Source organism: Danio aesculapii, chromosome 18 (assembly GCF_903798145.1).
Source record: "Danio aesculapii chromosome 18, fDanAes4.1, whole genome shotgun sequence".
NCBI classification, from domain to species: Eukaryota; Metazoa; Chordata; class Actinopteri; order Cypriniformes; family Danionidae; genus Danio; species Danio aesculapii.
The window spans coordinates 47853106-47874056 of NC_079452.1; the positions used below are offsets into that span (position 1 = coordinate 47853106).

Here is a 20951-nt window from a genome sequence, read left to right on the forward strand (position 1 = left end):
TACTGCTGAGGATACTGACCTGACTTATGTTTTTATTATTACATTACTATTATTGTATTATTAAATTATAATCATTTTTTTAATTTGGTCAAGTGAAAAACCTTTCCAACTGGGATATTCGAAAAAAATAATCCTTAGCATTTAGCCCTGTATAAGTCTAAAATTTCATTCATAATGGTCTTAAAAATGTCTTAAAAAGTCTTAAATTTAAGTTGGTGAAACCTGCAGAAACCCTGTATAAGTTAAGAGATGCTTTTTTCACAATAATACATCATCTTGTTACCTTTTTGGAGAAGCCTGTGTCATTTCCGGGTAAATAATAATAATAAAAATAAACTTGCTGGTTGAATAAATGTAACTAAGTTAGAATTTGCCAGGGGTGTGAATAATTTTGGGCTTGACTGTATTTACAGTATACTGTATAATTGAAGCTAATTGAAAGAAAAATTCTTAAAGGGGCTAATAATATTGACCTTTATTTTTAATTTTTAAATCCATTAAATAAAAACGGCTTCCATTTCAACCAAACCTAGAGAAATGAGACTTTCTCCAAAAGGAAAAATATAAGAGGAAACAAACACTGTTCTGCTTGTGTAGAGCACCCCTAATCAAAGATATAGTATATATGCATCAAAAGAAACAGTTGTCAGAAAAAATGGTCACTTTATTTAAATAATTACATGTTTAATGTAATAAACAATATTCAGTCTTATGAAAACTCCTCATCACAAACTTTGCTATTCACTTTTCAATATTAATCACAGTGATCAGAATTTTAATTATATTAAGTTTTATAAAAAGTTCATATTTCAAAAGAACATGCTTTCATAAATGTTAATATGTTATCTGATTAAACTATATACAAACATAAACATAAAATACAGTGCATAGTGCTTGTGTTTTTTTTGTGTGCTCATGTGATTTCATCACTGTAAACAATACTGAACCAGGAATATCAATATTAGAAAACTACATAAGACAGAAAAATCTAATTTATCCTTAAGGTTTGACATATTTTTGGCCTTCTTCTTAGGAATACACTATATATTTGTTATGAACTACTTCATGTAGCAAAGGAAAAGTGTCATGCAGACATTTTTGTTCTTCTCTTCCTTGCGTAAGTTTAAGTTAAAGTCTTGTTTGGTTCAAAACCACCTCAGAATCACACTGGAGGGTGTTGCTTTCGTTGTGGTATGCCTTTACATCTGTTTGTAATTGTATTGGCTCCGCTTCATATACTCCAAAAACTCACAAAAACGAATAATCTACAGCTCCGCAATGAACCAGTCCTTAACAATCTGCTTGTTTTCTTTCACCCAAATAATGTTGGCCTCTGTCCTTTCAATGACCTGCTCCAAAGCTCTTGCTGCAATCCACTTATCGTCCTGTATCTGCTCCCTCTGAAGCTGCTTCAGCTGCATAGAAACAATTTTGAATCGTCAGTGGGGCAGAAGCACAATTTTGGATTTAGATTTAGTGTCATTTTACCATCCAAAGTAAAAACAACAACAACAAAAAAAAAACTAAATGACAACAGCACCTCTTCGAGTTCGACTTCTGTGGAGAATCTTTTGGTCACAACATCTAATAGACTACCCAAGGATATGATTCCAGCTCCATACCTGTGTCAGAAAAGATGGTTGTTAGTCGCAAGTCCATATATTTATGGTTTCCTAGTAACTGAGATAAATATGAAACGTTCAAGACAATTTCGGACTATCGCTCATTTATAGCTGAAGGCAGCCTTTGGACTCAAAACTACAGCTGATCTTTGATACTTTTATGTAACTTGGGTGTGATTGCTTGGGTGTTATTGTTTCCTTATTGCTGTGGCAATTCATATTTATATTTCATAACTTTCAGTTCAGGCCAAAGAGACCGACTAAACAACCTCATATTTTCAGCAAACGTGCACGAGAGAGAATACACTCAGAAAAATGACTTTTGCTGCTAACTACTTATTTAAAATGAGTTGAAACAACACAATTGTTGAACTCTTTTTGAAGACAACTTAATTGTTTTATGTTCAATCCACTCAGTTTTGTAGAAAAATTAAGTTCACTTAATCGATTTGTGTTGGGGCAACATGAAGGAATTGAAAACATGAACACAACATTTTTTACAGTGTGGAAAGTAGTCGAATGTACACTGTAAATATACCTCTGTTAAATCTACTTAAATGAATTGTGCAAACTCGCTGCCTTAATTCAGTCATTCATTCATTTTCTTTTCGGCTTAGTCCCTTTATTAATCTAGGGTCGCCACAGCGCAATGAACTGCCAACTTATCCAGCATATGTTTTTACGCAGTGGATGCCCTTCCAGCTGCAACCATCACTGGAAAACATCCATACGCACTCATTCACACACATACACTAAGGGCAATTTTTAGCATACCCAATTCACCTGTACCGCATGTCTTTGGACTTGTGGGGGAAACCGGAGCACCCGGAGGAAACGCAACATGGGGAGAACATGCAAACTCCACACAGAAATGCCAACTGACCCACAGGCTCGAACCAGTGACCTTCTTGCTATGAGGCGAACGTGCTACCCACTGCACCACTGTGCAGCCCTGCTTTAATTTAATTAATTATTGTTGTAGGTTTTCTTCCTAATATACACTGTAAAAAGCAAAAACATAAATTACTTTGACTTGTTACAATTAAATGAAATAAGTTTGACAAACTTAGTTTATGACAGTTTTCAGTAATAAATTAAGTTAGTTCCTTTAGGTGTAACAAGTTTTAGTCATTTATTTAAGAGAACGAGAATAGAACAGTACATAAAATACAGTTCAAATAATTTCCTTGCCATGTTAATATAATAATAATAATAATAATAATAATAATAGTAATAATACTTTTATTACAGTACAAATAATTTCCTTCCCATCTAATAATAATAATAATACTTTTGTTTTGTGGCAAGTACAAGTACTGTTCGTTATTAATAGTGAACATTACTTGTACTTGCCATAAATTACTAAAACCTGTTACACCCAAAAGAACTAACTCTATTACTGAAAATTGTCATAAATTAAGTTTGTCAAACTTAATTTATTTAATTGTAACAAGTCAAAGTAATGTTTAAGTTTTTTTCAGTGTATAAAAGAATATTCCTTACTTGTATTAAGTGTCATTTACTTAAGCCATTTAAGTTTTGTTAACTTTATTTTTAACCTTTATTGTGATAGAGCAGTGGAGATTTACAGACAGTAAAGTATGGGGAGCAGAGATAGTGGCAGGGTTGACAAAGGACCTTGAGCCAGGAATCGAACCACTAACACTAACCACTAGGCTATTGGCGCTGACAAGTTTTGTTAACTTAACTGAATCTGTAATCTGAATTAGTAGAGTGTTACAATGCTATTTTTACAGAAACCTCTGTTAACCTCAACATAACACAACATTAAAGTCTAAATAATGTATCCCTAGGTAAATAAATACGCAATAAAAATGTTTACATTTATTTTCCAGTCACAAATCATGCTGGGAACTACAAATCTGCATGGTTAGATTAACTCATTCAGATTAAGTTTAAGTTAAATGCAATGGAATTTTCACGTGACTTGTGTCTATTAAGTTCAATGTACTTTCATTACAAAATATAAGTCAAATAAAACTCTTTTCATTTAATTAATTGCGCTGCTTGATTTTACAGTCTATGTGATATCATTTGCCTCCATTATTTACATTTTTAATAGAAACACTTATTAAAAGAAATTTTTAAAAAATGAAAGAAAAATTGGAATTGCAATTTAGACGTTTATCAGCAATCATGAGTTTAAATCACTGAAATTCACACTTTGAAAATTCAGACTGATATTTTCTAGTTATTAAGACATAATCATATTTTATGTGCAGATCCTCGCAATTCTCACTTCTCTGTTCCAATTCCGACTTCCTTCTTTAGAAGTGCTAGATATAAACTCACAATTGTGAGTTATGAATATTTTTGACACCAGTTTACTCAACTGTGTCCTGCTTTCATGCACTAACAGGGTATCTGTGTGGTTTTAAAATGTCCTAAATTTCAAAAGCCAAATTTTAGGCCATAAAAAGACTCACATTCACTGAAATATTAACTTGTAGGTCTTAAATAACTTTAAACAGGTTTTAATTTTCCTTTGTTTGTGTAAAGCTACTCATGTTACCATGCTTCCTAAATGTTGTGCAAACATTTACTTTTGTAATGTTTTTTTTTTGCATACAACTAGGGTCTACTTGTTTTGACACATTATTTAAAATATGTGGCCATCAATTCATTTTTTGATGGGGTAAGCAAAAAAATAATCTACTCTGCCATTAAACAAAAATCTTAAACGTTTAGCCCAATATAAGTCTAAAATTTCATACTTGATGGTCTTAAAAAGATCTTTAAGATTCCCTTAAGTTTGACTAAACTAAACTTAGAATTGTATTTGAACTTACTCCTGGGTAATGTAGGACCAATGACCACGAATAAAATCCCAAGCGAGAGGCTGTCCGGCGACATTTTGCGCAATGTAGCTTATGGTGGACACCATATCCATCTTTCTTATCTTTGAAGGCTCAAGAGTGTACTGCAGATATCTGTGGGATTATAAATGCCAATAATATGAATATGAAGTAAACAATGTGGCTCTTGAGGTGAAATAAAAGTCTTATCTCCTCTCCTGACCTGTTTAGTAGCCAGATTTCTTTTGTGCACGACAGCGCGTATCTTAATTTGTCTTTCTCGGCAGCAACTGTGGCTTTTTGATATTCTTCCCAAACATATTCCCAATCGTCCTCATCGCCAGAAGCTACGGCACTGCAATAGACTGCTCTCCTCAAATTCGGATGAATCCTAAGTGTAAAAACACAGAATCCCTAATGTTAGTATTGCTTAGTCAGTATTGCTTATGGAATGTTATTTATCTTGTGGAACAGTCATTTACAATCACTTTGTGTAATCTTAAAGGTGGAACTCACGGGTTTGAGCCATTTTTATAATCACTGAATAGGTCTTTAGCCATTGTTATGCACTCAGGAAGACCATTGCTGCAGGCCACGGTAATAGCATTTACCTGGTTACACCTGAGAAAAAGAAAATACACATTACTGATAGATGTTCAGCAAAATATAAAGACAAAATTATCAGCCCTCCTGTGAAATTAATTATTTTAAAATGATTTCCTAAATGCTGTATAGCACATATTTAAATATAATAGTTTAATAACTAAGGTCTTATTAAGGTCTAATAACTCATTTCCTTTGTCTTTGCCATGATAACAGTTCATATTATTTTACTATTTATTTGGCAAGATACTAGTAATCAGCTTAAAGTGCATTTTAAAGTCTTAACTATAGGTTAATTGGAATAACTAGACAAGATATGTTAATTAGATTGCAATTCATTGGACAACAGTGGTTTGTTCTGTAGCGAATCAAGAAAAAAAAATCTAATACTAATAATTTTGGGTCTCACAAACAATAATTGACCATAATAATAATATCAACCTTGCTTATTTTTAAAAGTATTTTTTATTACAGCCAAACAAAAAAAGTAGACTTTCTCCAGTTAAAAATAAAAGAAAGAAAATGATGTACTGAGGAAAAATGTCCTTACTCTTTTAATCACCACTTGGGATATACAGCAGGGATAATAAGTATTGAACACGTCACCATTTTTCTCAGAAAACATATTTCTAAAGGTGTCGTTGACTCTACATTTTCCCCAGATGTCGATAACAGCTAAACTAATCCATATATGCAAAGAAAACAAATCAAAATTCTAAATAAATAATTTACAAATTAAGTTATGTGTAATATTATAATAATAATATATAATAATAATTCCTGTTTATGTAAAGCACTTTGAATTGCCACTGTGTATGAAATGTGCTATATAAATAAACTTGCCTTGCCTTGCCTTGCCTTGCCTAATAAAATGAAATGATGCAGGGAAAGGTATTGAACACATGAAGAAAGGGAGGTGTAGAAAGGCAGTGAAAGCCCAGACAGAAGCTGAAATCTCTCAGTAGTTCTTCAGCAATCCCTCTGCCTTTCGTCATTGTAAATTAATATTAGCTGCTCGGCCCAACATCAACGTTAGCAGGATGATGAAGATGAAACCAGGGTGGACATTTCAGAAAGAAAATGATCCAAAACACAGCCAAGGAAACTCTCAAATGCTTCCAAGCTGTAGAATTGCCCAGCTAATCATCTGACTAGAATCCAATATAAAATACAAATTAAAGATCAGATATGATAGACGAGACCCACAGAACCATCAAGATTTTTACTCTCTGTTGAAGTCATCCTCCATCCTCCATATGAGAGGCGTCTTTAAGCTGCCATCACCAAATAAGACTTTTATATAAAGTATACAACACATTCAGTACTTTCTCCTCGTGTCATTTCATTGTTATTACACATACTGTAAGTCATTTTTCAGATTTTCTTTGTTTGTTTTATTCTAATGTTTGTATAGTTTGGGTTTTTACCAAAATCTTGTTCAATTCCATGTCAACAGCTCCTTTAGAAATATTATTCCCAGGAAAAAGTATGACATGTTCAATACTTATTTTCCCTGCTTTATTTGTAAAAGAATTCAAATACTTTTGTCTTAAAATGTATGTAAAGCAAAACCAAAAATCATGCTTACTGGTCAGTGTACTTCTCATTTGGAATGGTTCCATTAATTGTGTACTCCTCATATTCCTCATATAATGGCGTGACCATGTTCCGTAAATATTTCTAGACATAGAATTGTAAAGTTGAAGCTTTCATGGTTTTTTCCGTGTACGTATTCAGTTTAATCTTGTTCCTTGTGCTCACCATTATTGGACCGTAGACCTCAGAGCGATCAAACATAAGGATGAAGAAGTCCAGGTTTTTCAGTGCTGATTCCCATGGGATATACTCCAAATCGTTTATCAGGTATTTGGTTAGATTTAATGCAATAGTGACGTTGAGACGATGGGCCCTTCACAGAAATATTAGAGATGAATGTACAGCAACAAATCATGGTTAAGCATATATTCCTTTAGCATATTTGCAAAATGGAAAAAGTACCTGGCAAGATTGAAAGCGTCATCAATGAGTTGCCCTCGGTTAATGAGTGGAATGATCTAAAGATAAATTCATAACATTCAAAATCACTGACATTGTATTGAAGCTCTAAACAATTTGTTGTAATTTTACTTCATCAACATTTTATATGCTTTCATCCAAAGTGACTTACAAACGACGAAGCATTGAGCGATTCATTGTAAAATAAAAAGTAATTTACACAAACTTATGAACACAGATGGATTGTTGTACACAAGATCAATATCGTACATTTCTGCATGAATACAGTAGTCAGCAATTGAAGTGGAACAAAAATGTTTTTCGAAATTGTCCTAAGACAAGATTGGATGTTGGTAAATAGTTTTAGGACAACTTTTATGAAAGGTTTTGACCCATTTCAAATATTAACCACTGCATAACTACACATCTACAAACACTGCTACACTCAAACTAAATATTTTAGGCTACTTGTTCAAATGACTTATTTAAAATGAGCTTAATCTCCTAGGGCTTGAGTGTCCACACACGTGGACAGCACATTTTAGCTCTTTAGTGGCTATTTAAAATACTTTGAATGTTTTATATTTTGTTACAGAGATACAGTGTCATCCTGCAACTGTTTTGCAGCATACGAAATGTCCCAAACACTATTTTTAACTGTCCAAAACGGGCAAAAAAATTTTTTGTTTTTACTCTCTGATAGTCAAAACAAGTAAAAAAAAAATTCAATATTCAATATGCATTAAAAAACAGTCAGGAAAAAGTGTTTTATGTAAATTTGTACCACGAGTCCACATATGTGGACATCATTTTTCACTAAAAGTACATCATATCAAAAGATGATACTTAGGTTTTATTCTAATTAGGTTCCAATAAGCACAAACAGCAAAGAGAAAAAAAAAATGCATGTAAAAAAAAAACACCTTGGACCTTACAACACAATTATGGAGATGTTTTTGGAAAACTTTGCTGTTAACTTAATTTGTGTTAGGACAACATGACTGAAATATGTGGAACCCTGCATTTTTTACAGTGTGTATTTACATACGGGATGCACTGATAAAGGAATTTTGGTTGGTAGCGATAAAGATAACATTTCAGATTTGGAGGTCGATCAACTCTCAAATCTTGATATAATTTAATCTGATTATATACATCAAGAGCAAACAAATACATTGATTTTATTTTAAAAGCAAAAAAACTGCTGCCTTTTTGTCACTTGTCACTTTACATTTACATTAATTCATTTAGCACAGTGGTTCCCAAAGTGGAGGTCGCGGGACGATGGCAGGGGGTTGCTTGGTAATTTCCAAACTCAAATAAATTTGATTAAACTATTAGAATGATCAAATATTAACCATAACCCACAGAAGATAAAAATAATAGTTTTCTATAGTAAAAAACAACAACATGCAAATGAAAAGCCATCAGCCTTTCAATCATTTCAATCATAGAATTGATGTGTCTACGTTAGATTAACAGCACATCAATAGCGTCAGCTGCAGCAGATTGATTTTATAACACCAGGTTAAACTTTCTTACACCTTTATGCCAATCAAATACATTAAAAATAAATACAGTCCACAACTGAACATTGAGGATGATCTCAGAGTGTCAGTCTCCAAAATGAAACCAAGAACTGACTGAAAACATTGTGTCCACCAGTCTAATTAGTTGAGGTTAATATTAAATTAACCAAATAAATAAATCACTTTAAAAATGATATGGTTGTTAGACTGTTGCACTTGTTTGTGTTGTCAATATGCTTGTGTTTATATAGGCCTTTTGTTTTGTGCACAATGTTTATATATTTATAACCACCTTTGAGGAATTTGGGGGTCGCAAATCACTGGCATTGTTATTTTAGGGGTCGCAGGCTGAAAAGTTAGGGAACCCCTGATTTAGCAGACGCAGTATCGATTGCTGTGTTGTGGTTCAATGGCTGCTGCCTTTGACGAATGCGGACTTTGTGGATGCGGACTTTGTTGGAGATTTGTATCTGCACATATTCAATTTATTTCATTGTTTTTTAATAATAAATTATAATTTTTTTGGTAATTTTATAGGGCAACTATTATGCATAAAGCCCTTTTATAAGGGGGTAAACCGTTGCGTGGCAATGGTCTGTAAATATAAACAGCTTCTAATGGTAAAAATGTAGTTGTACTTGACAAAAACAATCTTCAGATACACTTTGACATTCTCTTATTGTATATTTCATCAGAGCCCATTAGTGACGATCTCTCTCTCTCAATAGCATAGGACATTAGTCTTTTTTTTTTTTATCTGACACATTTGTAGCCCCATTTGTAGCCCCATTCTCTTTTGTAAGGTGGGCTGAGAGCACAATCTCATTTGAATTTAAAGCGACAGTCTCCAAAATGGCACAAATATAATCAAAGCCTAAAAGAGGCCCCTTCAACGAGTTCTAAAACATAATCTAAAACATTATTTGTTTATAACATTATTGTATTGTATAACATTATTGAGCTGAAACTTCACATACACACTCTAGAGCAGGGGTGCTCAACCCTTTTCCTGAAGATCAACCTTCCTGCAAAGTTCAGCTCCAACCCTGATCAAACACACCTGAACCAATTAATTAGGACCTGAACAGCACTTGATAATTACAGGCAGGTGTGTTTGATATGGGTTGCAACTCAAATCAGCAGAAAGGTCGATCTCCAGGAACAGGGTTGGTCACCCCTGCTTTAGAGACATCAGAGACTTATTTTACATCTTGTAAAAAGGGGCATAATAGGCCCCCTTTAAGGGATACTTTTTAATCCAACAGTTGGGTTTGTCTATATTTGACCCAACATTGGGTTATAACAACCCAGTATTTTTAAAGTGTATTTATAAATCATATATTATATAGCAAAGTGCGGCTACATCATGAAAGTGCAGATTGTGAGGAGGACTGCAAGAGTTCATTATACCGCCTTCACAGTATGCAAGTTCTAATTGCAAGGTCTCTTGCATTTTTATTGCAACTTTCTTGAGTAATAACATACATAAAAATAACATGCTTTTTAGAATGTTGCCACTTTGAGCCGACTTTCGTTTTAAACCGTAAGAATGAAAAACCACATATCAATAAGGTACTGTATTTCCAGTCAAACCACATGAACACGGTAAGTGAGTCTGCAGTTGTGTACTAGCTTAATGTTATGTTGCTGCCCTCGATTGTATAAAAGGATTTGAAATGAGACTAATAACAGATATTTCCTTTAAAAAAAGATGCTTACCCGATGATTTCTTTGTAGTTGTGCAGTAAGCCTGTTCCAGTTTTCTTCATCGTAGTTCACACGATAAAAGCCTGTGCAGTTGATGTTGGCAAGAAGCCAGTTATCTTTGCCAATTTTAAAATCTGGAATCGGATCTGTAAGAACACAGTTGCAGGGTTACTCATAACAAACAATGGCAGGTGATTGTTGTTTTGTCAGGTGATTTTCTTATATTTTTAAATAAATCATTAAAGTTTGTTTCTTACCTGGACCTTTATCTGTAAAAAAATTAGGAAACTCTTTTACCCCCGCCTTAAGTGTCATGTATTTGATTGGTATATGCCATAAAGAGCTGTTAGGAACAAAATAAAGAGTTGAATGAATCATTAAGAATCCGTTTGACTAAAGAAGACTAGTGACAAGTGCAACTACAGCTGAATTCTGTTGTCAATTACTGCTTACAGTTCAGTAATTTACATTGGCAAATTCATTGAACTAACAAATTAACTTTCAAAAAATGCAGGTAACATTTACAAACATTCCAGATATTGTGTGTAGAAGTACTCAGTGTTTGAAGATGTGTCTCTGCCTGGAGCAAGCAATCATATTTGTAGCTTTCTGTGGTCTTGTTTCAGCTTGTTTTTAAAACCGTTTCATTTGGGCCAATTGTAAAATTACTCTTAAATTCCACATCATTTAATGTGAGTATGATAATCAATATAACTCACTCATGGCCGCCTTCTTTCTTTAGTAAAAACTGTTCCTGAGACGTGTCTCCTGTGCCTGTAATAATGGTGAGTACTGGGTAACCCACTTCCTCGGTCCATGTTTTCATGAACTCGTCCACTTTAATATGTGTGTCCTGGTAATTGTAAGAAACACTTGTCATTATCTTCTCATATTATTTTGACTTAAAAGAAATAGAGTAAATGTCCTTAAATTACCGTATTCAAGCATTCCCAAAGATCTTTGGGCACAGTGTTCTCAAACTGGAACTTGGAGAGATACAACTAAAACATATAAATGTAGCAATTAGATTGGGAGTCATGATCGTACTTTCAATAATATTTAAAAAAAAACAATGCACAACATGTTTGCTTTTTATTTCAACTTACATCAGTCAAACACATTATTTATTATGACGTTAAACTTTGTACAGCTACAAAACAAATAGCTGAAATATGTTTAACTTATCAAAATGAGTTAAAGTAACTTAAAAAACAGTTGTTGTCATGACTGTTATATAATTTTTACAGTGTAGACATAACCAACCAAGTTACTGGCCCTGTGGGAATCATTTGTAAATATATAATCCATAAATAAGTAAGTCTTGCTGACTTAATTTCTTTAGTTGAACCAAATTAACTTTTCTAGTCATCTCAATTTACACACTAAAAAAAGTTGACTCAACTCAAAATTGTAAGGCAACTTGCTGCAGAGCTTTTTAGAGACCCTGTGCTACCCACTGCGCCACCGTGCAGCCCCCAATAAATCATTCATTCATTTTGTCATTTACATTAGACGTCACAGGAATAAATATTAAAAAATAAAGACTTTTTTAATAACACACTGCTTACCCTAACTCCTTTCATAAATTCATTCTCACCCATGTGTGTGGCCAGCATTCTCAACACAGCAGCACCCTAGAGAACATATAAAAATGGGTTTTAACAACATTTTTGACATTTTCCTCTAGAAAGGTATTGAGATGCCCTACTAACCTTGCTGTAGGTAATGTCATCAAAAAGCTCACTGATCTGAGAGGAAGTCTGAACATCATATGCGTTCATGCTGAGAGGATGAGAAGTGTTCAAGGAATCCACTTGAAAGGCAGTCTGGATTTCTCTGAGAACTATTAGATCTTTCTGAAAACACAGACAGATTATTTCATTCAGGGAGGCTACGATATGATTGAATTCCTAAAATTAATTCTATCTGTCAACAAATGACATTGATGAAATTATATTGTGGGTGTCTTGTTGAAATCATTATGATAACATACTAAATCCCAGCCAACAGCTTCCACCCCTTTGTATGACATGTATGTGGCGAATCCCTCTTTCAGCCACAGGTCATTCCACCAGCTCATGGTCACCAGGTTTCCAAACCACTGAAAAGAAGCACATGCAGCAAATGTAAAGATGATTCATTTCAAGATTTATGATATGAGGGGTCCTTAACCCTAGCTTATGATCTAAGATGTAGCGTTTTATAGACCTACACCAAAGAAAACACTGCAGATTACAAATAATAGAATAACAGATTAAAGGATAGAAAGTAAAAAAGTACAATAAGTGTAACATATAAAAGAAAGACTAATTTAATATCTGTGGCTCTTGGTGAACCATTGAAGGCTTTTAAAGCAACTCATTTTCTATTGAGATTTTCCTTTCACACATGATATTCTAACAGTCTCACGGCTTGTTGTTACTCACGTGATGTACTTTAGTCAGTGATGATGACTTATACAGTGTCATATTAAAGATATGATTCTGTTTACCTGATGTGCCAATTCATGGGCGATCAGTGTAGCTACCCGTTCTTCATCAAAGGTGGAGGCTGTGTCTTTATCATACAGCAGTCCTGACTCCTGATATGAAATGAAACCCCAGTTTTCCATTGCTCTGACACCGAAGTCTGGCAAGGCAATCTGATCTGTAAGAAAACACGTTCTGCTTATAAGCCTTGTGTCTTTCGTATAATTGATTTTAGCTATGCTCTTGTTTAAGAAACTGTTCTGTTTGTTTATTTTGACCGACAATCTCCAGTTTCTTCCAATTAATCAAATCAGAATTGTGAGAAACCACAGCTAGCAATTTTTTAATTCCCTAAATGTCCTCTACTGATTAACCAATAAGGTTTCTGTATGTAAATAGAAAGTTTCCCCTACAATGTAATGCTGGATTCCACATAATTATGGTGGCTTGAGAAAGCCAACGTACAGTTATACTACATACACTTATTATTCTTCCATCTTCTTCTTCTTCTGAGACTAGTTTCTATATGCATCTCCTCCTAGACAGTTCATACTACAACCACCAAACTTACTCCAAACCACCAAACTGGTCTGACTCGAGTTGCTATACCTTTTGCAACTGATCCGACTTACGGTTTTCCAATGACTGATGCTGAAATTTTGGAAAAGTTCCATTGATTTAACATTGGACCAAATTTTATGACCTCATAACTTTGCGCCAGACTGTCACACAGACTTAAGGTTGGGCTCATTTAACTCTGACTACCAATCTGCCAATCACTGATGACCTTTCATCTTACTAGCCACACCCTAAAAACCACTTGCGAAACCTTAGCAACTGTCCCATAGACTTCCATTGTAAAAAAAAAAAAACTTCCATTGACTTTACATTGGACAAACTAATAACATACCAATCCATACTAACAATACACTGATCCATACTAGAAACATAGTAACGACATACTAATTATACCAGCAACATGCTAATTCATACTAAATTCATGCTATTAACATGCTAATTTATGCTAAAAACATGCAAGCAACATGTTAATTCATACTAGAAGGACTAAATATACTAGAATACTACAGCTGAAGTCAGAATTATTAGCCCCCTTAATTATTAGCCCCCCTGTTTGTTTTTTCCCAATTTGTGTTTAACAGAGAGAAGATTTTCTCAACACATTTCTAAACATGATAGTTTTAATAACTCATTTCTAATAACTGATTTGTTTTATCTTTGCCATGATGACAGTACATAATATTTTACTAGATATTTTTCAAGACACTTCTATACAGCTTAAAGTGACATTTAAAGGCTTAACTAGGTTAATTAGGTTAACTAGGCAGGTTAGGTTATTAGGCAAGTTATTGTATAATGATGGTTTGTTCTGTAGACTATCGAAAAAAATATAAAGCTTAAAGGGGCTAATAATATTGACCTTAAAATGGTTTTTAAAAAATTAAAACTGCTTTTATTCTAGCCGAAATAAAACAAATAAGACTTTCTCCAGAAGAAAAAATATTATCAGACATACTGTGAAAATGTATTTGCTCTGTTAAACATCATTTCAGAAATATTAAAAAAAGAAAAAAAAAATCAAAGGGGGGCTAATAATTCTGACTTCAACTGTATATGTAGTTAGGACTATTTCAAACTTTTTTAAAACTACTTTAATTATTTAATCATTTAAACTTTTTAAAACTTTCACACTAGGCTTACTCAAGCCACCATAAAATTTGTCTACAAACTTTACTTTTCTAGTTCCATCATGTTGTGCCAACACAAATTTATTAAGTTAGCTTAATCGTTATTTTTTTTTACAAATTTAAGTGAATTGAACATTAAACAATTGTGTTGTGCCCCTCAAAACTTTGTGTTGTTTCAAATCATTTTAAATAAGTAGTTTAAACAAGCAGCAGGATACATTTTCTGAGTATGAATACAGTCTCAGAATGTTTTTGTTTAGGTTTGAGTAGGTTGGTTTTCTGGGTATAATGTCACAATCTATGGAAAATAAACTAGCAAGTCTGAGAAAAATAGGTTCAAAGTGTCACTTTGAGATCTCTTCTTTTTGTCGTGTGTCCATAACTGCTTTAAATCAACAATAATGCTCATTTTAATTGTATTGACATAAAGCGATGTTATGTTTCATAACAGGTTTTATTGGCCAATCAAATTAAAGTTGGCGTTGGTCTTGTTCACAGAGGCAGAGTGCTAATAAAGAGGTAATACAAGAGGTACGATTAAAAAAGGCAACTAAATATTTATGGTAGCTGTTTTGTCAAAGAAATATCAATCAGCAATGCATACTTGACATTTCGCGTAATTCAAGCCATTCGTAATTGATGAGACAACAAAAGATGGTAACTCTTTATTTTGATGGTCCGTTTGAGTAAGACTGTCTGCTTTATATCCGTTGATACTGCTCCTTCAACAGACATTTAACTGACTATAAGAAACTTTGCAAGTACATGTCAACTTACACTAACCCTAACTCCAACCTAACAGTCTACTTATAATCTAATGAGAATTAGTTGGCATGTAGATGCAATGTAACTTATATTCAACAACGGACCATCAAAATAAAGTGTGACCCAAAAGTTTTATGCCCAATCAGGCAGTGACTCTGGAGGCATAGATTTAGTCAGAAGAAGGTATCTCCCCAGACAGAGAGTGAGGCAGAGTTTCGATTCAGACTCAAAAATGACATTTGCTGTTTGTTCTACTTATTTAAAATGAGCTGAAACAACACAATAGTTTTTTTTTTGGGGGGGGGGGGGGACAACACAATTGTTTTATGTTCAATCCACTTAAATTTGTAACAACTAATAAGTTAACTTAAGTCCTTCATGTTGTCCACAACACAAATCGATCATTTTTGGAACCCAGAATTTTTTACAGTGCTTGGAATACTGTCTCCGAATTACAGCGGTTTTATAGCTTTCGCATATATAGCCTAAGAATCATTTTGTGCATCTTATAAAATAGGCATATTTGCAAATTCAAGTTCAACTAATAACTCACAAATACAATTACACCAATATTTTCCTTAATTGTTCAGTTTCTTAGTGTTTTATCCACCTTCATTGTTCTTTTTTTACTAGACTTGCCTATTTTTGACATTGGGTATCGAAGTCCGAATGTATCCTCATAGTGGCTTAGAATGGTTTCAGTTGTTTCCAGTGCGTAGTCAGCATGGCCAGCATCAATAGCCTCTGATCGACCATGTACCTTAGAAACACATAATAATAATTAGATGTGAAATGATTAAAATTGTAATAAATAAGCAGGCACTTAACCTACATGTATTTTTGTCCGGGTCCCTTTAGATACATATGAGAATGTATGTATATCATATATAATGAAGCCAAGAGATAAGATGACATTTTTTTGGTTGGCTTGAATGTAGTTTTAATCCAGTCCGTTCCGTTAATTTGTATCGTACGTGGATCTGATGATAAAGTAAAAAGCAAAAGTTATCCACTGAACATAAAAACAGTGATTTCATTTGTTCGTTTGTAAATGGTTTGCAAATAGGCAAAGTCTTAATTTGAATATGTCTTCTGTTTTGAGATTTATATCTGTTATAGATACATGAGAAGTAAATATACAGTTGAAGTCAGTTGAAAATTTTTTTTTCTATTGTAAATATTTTTCAAATTATGTTTCACAGAGCAAGGAAATTTTCACAGTATGTCTGATAATATTTTTTCTTCTGGAAAAAGTCTTATTTGTTGTATTTCGGCTACAATAAAAGCAAATTTAAAATTTTTATGAAACATTTAAGGTCAATATTATTAGCCCCTTTAAGCTTTATATTTTTTTCTATAGTCTACAGAACAAACCATCATTATACCATAACTTGCCAAATAACCCTAACCTGCCTAGTTAACCTAATTAGTTTAGAAATGTGTTGAAAAAATCTTCTCTCCGTAAACAGAAATTGCTGAAACAAATTAACAGGGGGGCTAATAATATTTGACTTCAACTGTATGTCAAATAAATATTTGATCAGTTTCAGATTTTGCTTTGGTCGAGTTTGATAGTTAGCTTATAGCAAGAATACTAACCTCCGTCTTCATTGGACCGGGCTCTAATCTCTGTTCTGTGAATAATGGTGATGGTAAACACAGCCTTCATCGCCGGCTCATCAAAACATGGGAAAACTGTCCTGGCATCCGTCGGTTGCAACAGGCTGGTAGCGAGGAATCTGGTTGTGGAGACGTATTTATGTTATACGGTAAATATACATAAACAACTGAATTTCGGATTGAATCTGAAACTGTAATATCTAATTGTAAAAACAATAAATGTACATATTGGTGATTAGAGATTAAATTAGATAAAAATCTCAGGAGGCAACCTAGCAAATATGTATGTTTATGCATTCACCCCTCAACCCGGTTGTTAAAATATGTTGAAAAACATTATTTTATGTTAAATTTTAACGCTTGAATATTATTGTTGAGAACTACTCTTTAAAATTGACATTACAAGCACATTTTATTAACATAAGGATGTTTTAACTGAACAGAAAACATATTTGAACACAGAAATATAACATATAAACAGAGAAAATCTATATCCATTTCATTTAATTAAAGTTTTCATTCAACTACATACTATTAAATTTTTTTGCTATTTTTTTGTTTTAGTAGCCTATAATGTATGGTAAATCTTTACCTCTCTTCGTCCTCGTCATCTGTTCCCTTCCCTGTGTACCGGCTTGCATAAAACCCAGTCAAGTCCTCGTAAAGCTCCCCTTCGAATTCAGTAAAAATATCATAGGTCCCATTTCTATCATCCTAACCTCAAGATGGATGTCAAGGAAATTAGTTTCATTCTTGAAAATTTGATATCCCTTTAATGCTAATTTCTCATTGGAATCCGATTTTCTCACTTCCACCGCCGTCACATTAATATTGTGAACATGAAGAAAGATCCTGCTGGAGGTTTTCCTACAGTTCACCCTTACAGTTGAGTTCCCAGTGAAGAGGTAGGATTGTTCGGTATAGTTGTTGGTTATCGCCGCGTAAAGGTACGGTTGGAGGAAAACGTTGTAGCTCTCAGGAATCAAGCTGTCTGGAAGTCTAAGAGAGTCTGGAAGATCTGTTGGGAGAGGCGTAGGTAATATTGGCTTTGGTGGAGGCGTTGGTTTGTTGTTGTTTACCTGAATTTGGAAAAAAACAGCCATCACCACTAAACAACCAACGGAACAAACAGTGATCACCCCAATCCCGATAGCCAAGGCTTTGGACATGCCAGTTGATTTGGCCATTTCTGATCCTTCCGAGAAGCTCCCCTCAAGTATGAAGTGAGCTACTGGAGAACTTGCTGGCAGGTTTTAGACTCTGTGCCCTCTCACAGATCTTGACAATATATGCATTACTGAAGGCGTCGAGCACATCTACCACACCTCTGAGTGCGCATTTCAAGATTATACATTAACCAGCCTGGAGGAGCCGGAAAAAAACAAATATGATGGTAATTCACACTGTGCACTATGTCCCATTGCTCTTTGCTTCACATCTGGAATCTGTTGTGCTGTCAGAAAAAAAACACAATAATAATTATGAAACTATATAAGTAAAGTGAAACTATATAAGTAAAATGAAATAGAAGTTTAATTTTGAAGGTATACATATGCATAATCACCAGAAGTGAGTGATCGAGTAATCGAGAGCAGATCTTCTTGAGCTCCTCTTATGTTCTTCAGACCTCAGTGATGAGACATCCAGCTGTTTGGGACTTTGGCAAAGGTGACAGCAACTGCCCAGAATTCTTCCAGAGTAACTCAATGAAGTAGAAAATACTCATTGACTGTTTTCTGATACTGTAGTAAAATCGGCCTGCCTCTCAGTGAAATGTGCAGCATGTGTTTAAGAGTTAGAGGAGGGAACTCTTATTTCTGCTTTTTTTAAGCTGCCCCATCATTCCCTCAATTAAGATTTTGGCAAGAGAAATAAAATGAGGCTTTTGTTTTTAAAAAAAATAAGCAAATGTAATCAACTTTTAAGCTTTTTACAGATGGACCTAATTTAAAAACTCATTATTTAAAACGTTTTGTATTCTAAAGGGTGGGCCAGAAGGCAATTCTGTTTTGAGTTTGCATGTTCTCCCCATGTTGGCGTGGGTTTCCTCTGGCTGCTCCGGTTTCCCCCACAGTACAAAGACATGGGGTAAAAGTGAACTAGAAGAACTAAATTGGCCGTAGAGAATGAATATGTGAATGTGAGTGTATTGGTGTTTCCCAGTGCTGGGTTGCAGCTGGAAAGGCATCCGCTGCATAAAACATATGTCAGAGAAGTTGGCAGTTCATTCGGCTGTGGCGACCCTGATAAATCAATAATTAAGCCGAAGGAAAATGAATGAATGAATGTTTTCCAAATTATACAATAAAAGATACCGACACCATTTTTATTCACAGGTTTTACAAAGAGTAACAAAAAGCCATGTTTAATTCATTAATTATTAATAAAACACTTATTAAACAGAAGTCCATTAATCAAACAAAATAATAATAATAATAATAATAATAATAATAATAATAATAATAATAAATCCTTATATTCATATAGCGCTCAGGACACTCAAAACGCTTTACACATTTTCAGGGGGAATCTCCTCATCCACCACCAGCGTGCAGCATCCACATGGATGATGCGATGGCAGCCATATTGTGTGTAGAGGAGACATGAGCTGCGTCCCAAATCGCATACTTATGCACTATTCTACGCCATTTTGTAGTATAAATAGTGTAAGTAGTGCGTTCACACTGAAAACGAAAAAAATTGTAAGTGCTCTTTAATTACTCGGATGATGCACTCATTCAGCCGGTAAAATGAAGTGTGTAATGATGGACACTTCACGCACTCAACGACCACAGGTTTGCTTACGTAACAGAAGGTGTGGAGCTAACGGGCGCACATGTTGGATAACTTTATTTATTTGGATTGTGAAAGCAAAATTCTCCTGCGAGAGTGATTATGGCGCTTCCCGATGGTGAATGCGGCTATACTCATGACAGGTATTCTTTGATAGTTTGGTCATTTATTTTACTAATTTGGCAACCGTCAAACGTCATCAGGCAAACGGGTTAAATTTCCGCTTAGAAAAAACCATTGGTGTTCCATTTGGGACAACACTACAAACATATACTATGCTGTTGAGTGTGTAAGTGCACAAGTACATAGTGCATGAGTGCATAGTGTGCCATTTGGGATACAGCTAGAGTGACGAAACCAATTATGATATGGGGATAGTTAGGAGGCCATTATGGACAGATTTGGGTTTACACCCCTACTCTTTTTCGAAAGACATCCTGGGATTTATATGACCACAGAGAGTCAGGACCTCGGTTTGATGTCTCATCCGAAAGACAGAGCTCAATGAGCAGTATAGGTTAATTACCGGTTTGTAAACATTCAGAATTTGTGCGCTGCGAGGGTTGCAGAAAAAAAACCGGGAGCTCTAGCATTTGAATGACATCCAATGCGGTACAGAGTTTGTTGTTGTATTAGAGATAAGTTATATTGATTGCATATGATATTTATTATTTACATGCTGCTTTCAGCGTATTATAACAGCTTGTCACCCAGTGATAAGCACAGTTATTCGATAAAATTAATGTTAAAGTGAACGCCGTTTGTCTATTTGTGATCGCACCCTCCCAATAAGACGAAATGACCAAGCATTCAGCCCGAAATATACATATCTCATTGAAACTCCAAGTGTTTTAACAAGAGAGAAGTTAAAGGCCAACAAATCTTTGGATGCCTGCAATTTTGTTCTGTGTGGTCATGTGCAAGAAATAATGTTCCATGATTACCAGATTCAAAACTATGTAGTGCTAAAAACCTGCCTAGCCAAAGACAAGGAAAGAAGACGGAACTGTACAAGGCTTGGGTAATCATCAACAAGCAAAACAACTGCATTCTGACAACAAACTGCACCTGTACGGCAAGGTATATGAACTTACATTTTTACATTTCATTCTAAGCATTCAGTGTCCGCAGTTTAACTGTCTTTGCTGAAATCATTACTGCAATCAAAAACGAGTAATATCATTTTTGATTTAACGTCACGAGTCGAGCATTTTTAATTAGGTCCTGACTCCATTCAGCTCTTATGATGGCTGTTAGTCAAAGATGTCTGCGGTTGGCATTAAAAGTAGTGTGGTGTACGGTAAAATTTAAGTTTTCTATTTTGTCA

General features: G+C 34.3%; 1 protein-coding gene across 1 annotated transcript; it reads right to left on the reverse strand.

Moving 5' to 3' along the window:
* Nucleotides 1–649: 649 nt before the first annotated feature.
* Nucleotides 650–18103, reverse strand: anpeplb (alanyl (membrane) aminopeptidase-like b). Its single transcript, XM_056478394.1, is given in 22 exon segments — nucleotides 650–1415; nucleotides 1541–1622; nucleotides 4433–4573; nucleotides 4662–4829; nucleotides 4955–5059; nucleotides 6630–6721; nucleotides 6803–6950; nucleotides 7040–7095; nucleotides 10285–10418; nucleotides 10530–10615; nucleotides 10992–11125; nucleotides 11208–11273; nucleotides 11841–11906; nucleotides 11985–12128; nucleotides 12266–12373; nucleotides 12764–12918; nucleotides 15851–15971; nucleotides 16044–16114; nucleotides 16117–16191; nucleotides 16811–16950; nucleotides 17424–17541; nucleotides 17544–18103. Coding segments are annotated over 22 exon segments (2835 nt in total). The 5' UTR covers nucleotides 18019–18103; the 3' UTR covers nucleotides 650–1265.
* Nucleotides 18104–20951: the final 2848 nt, after the last annotated feature.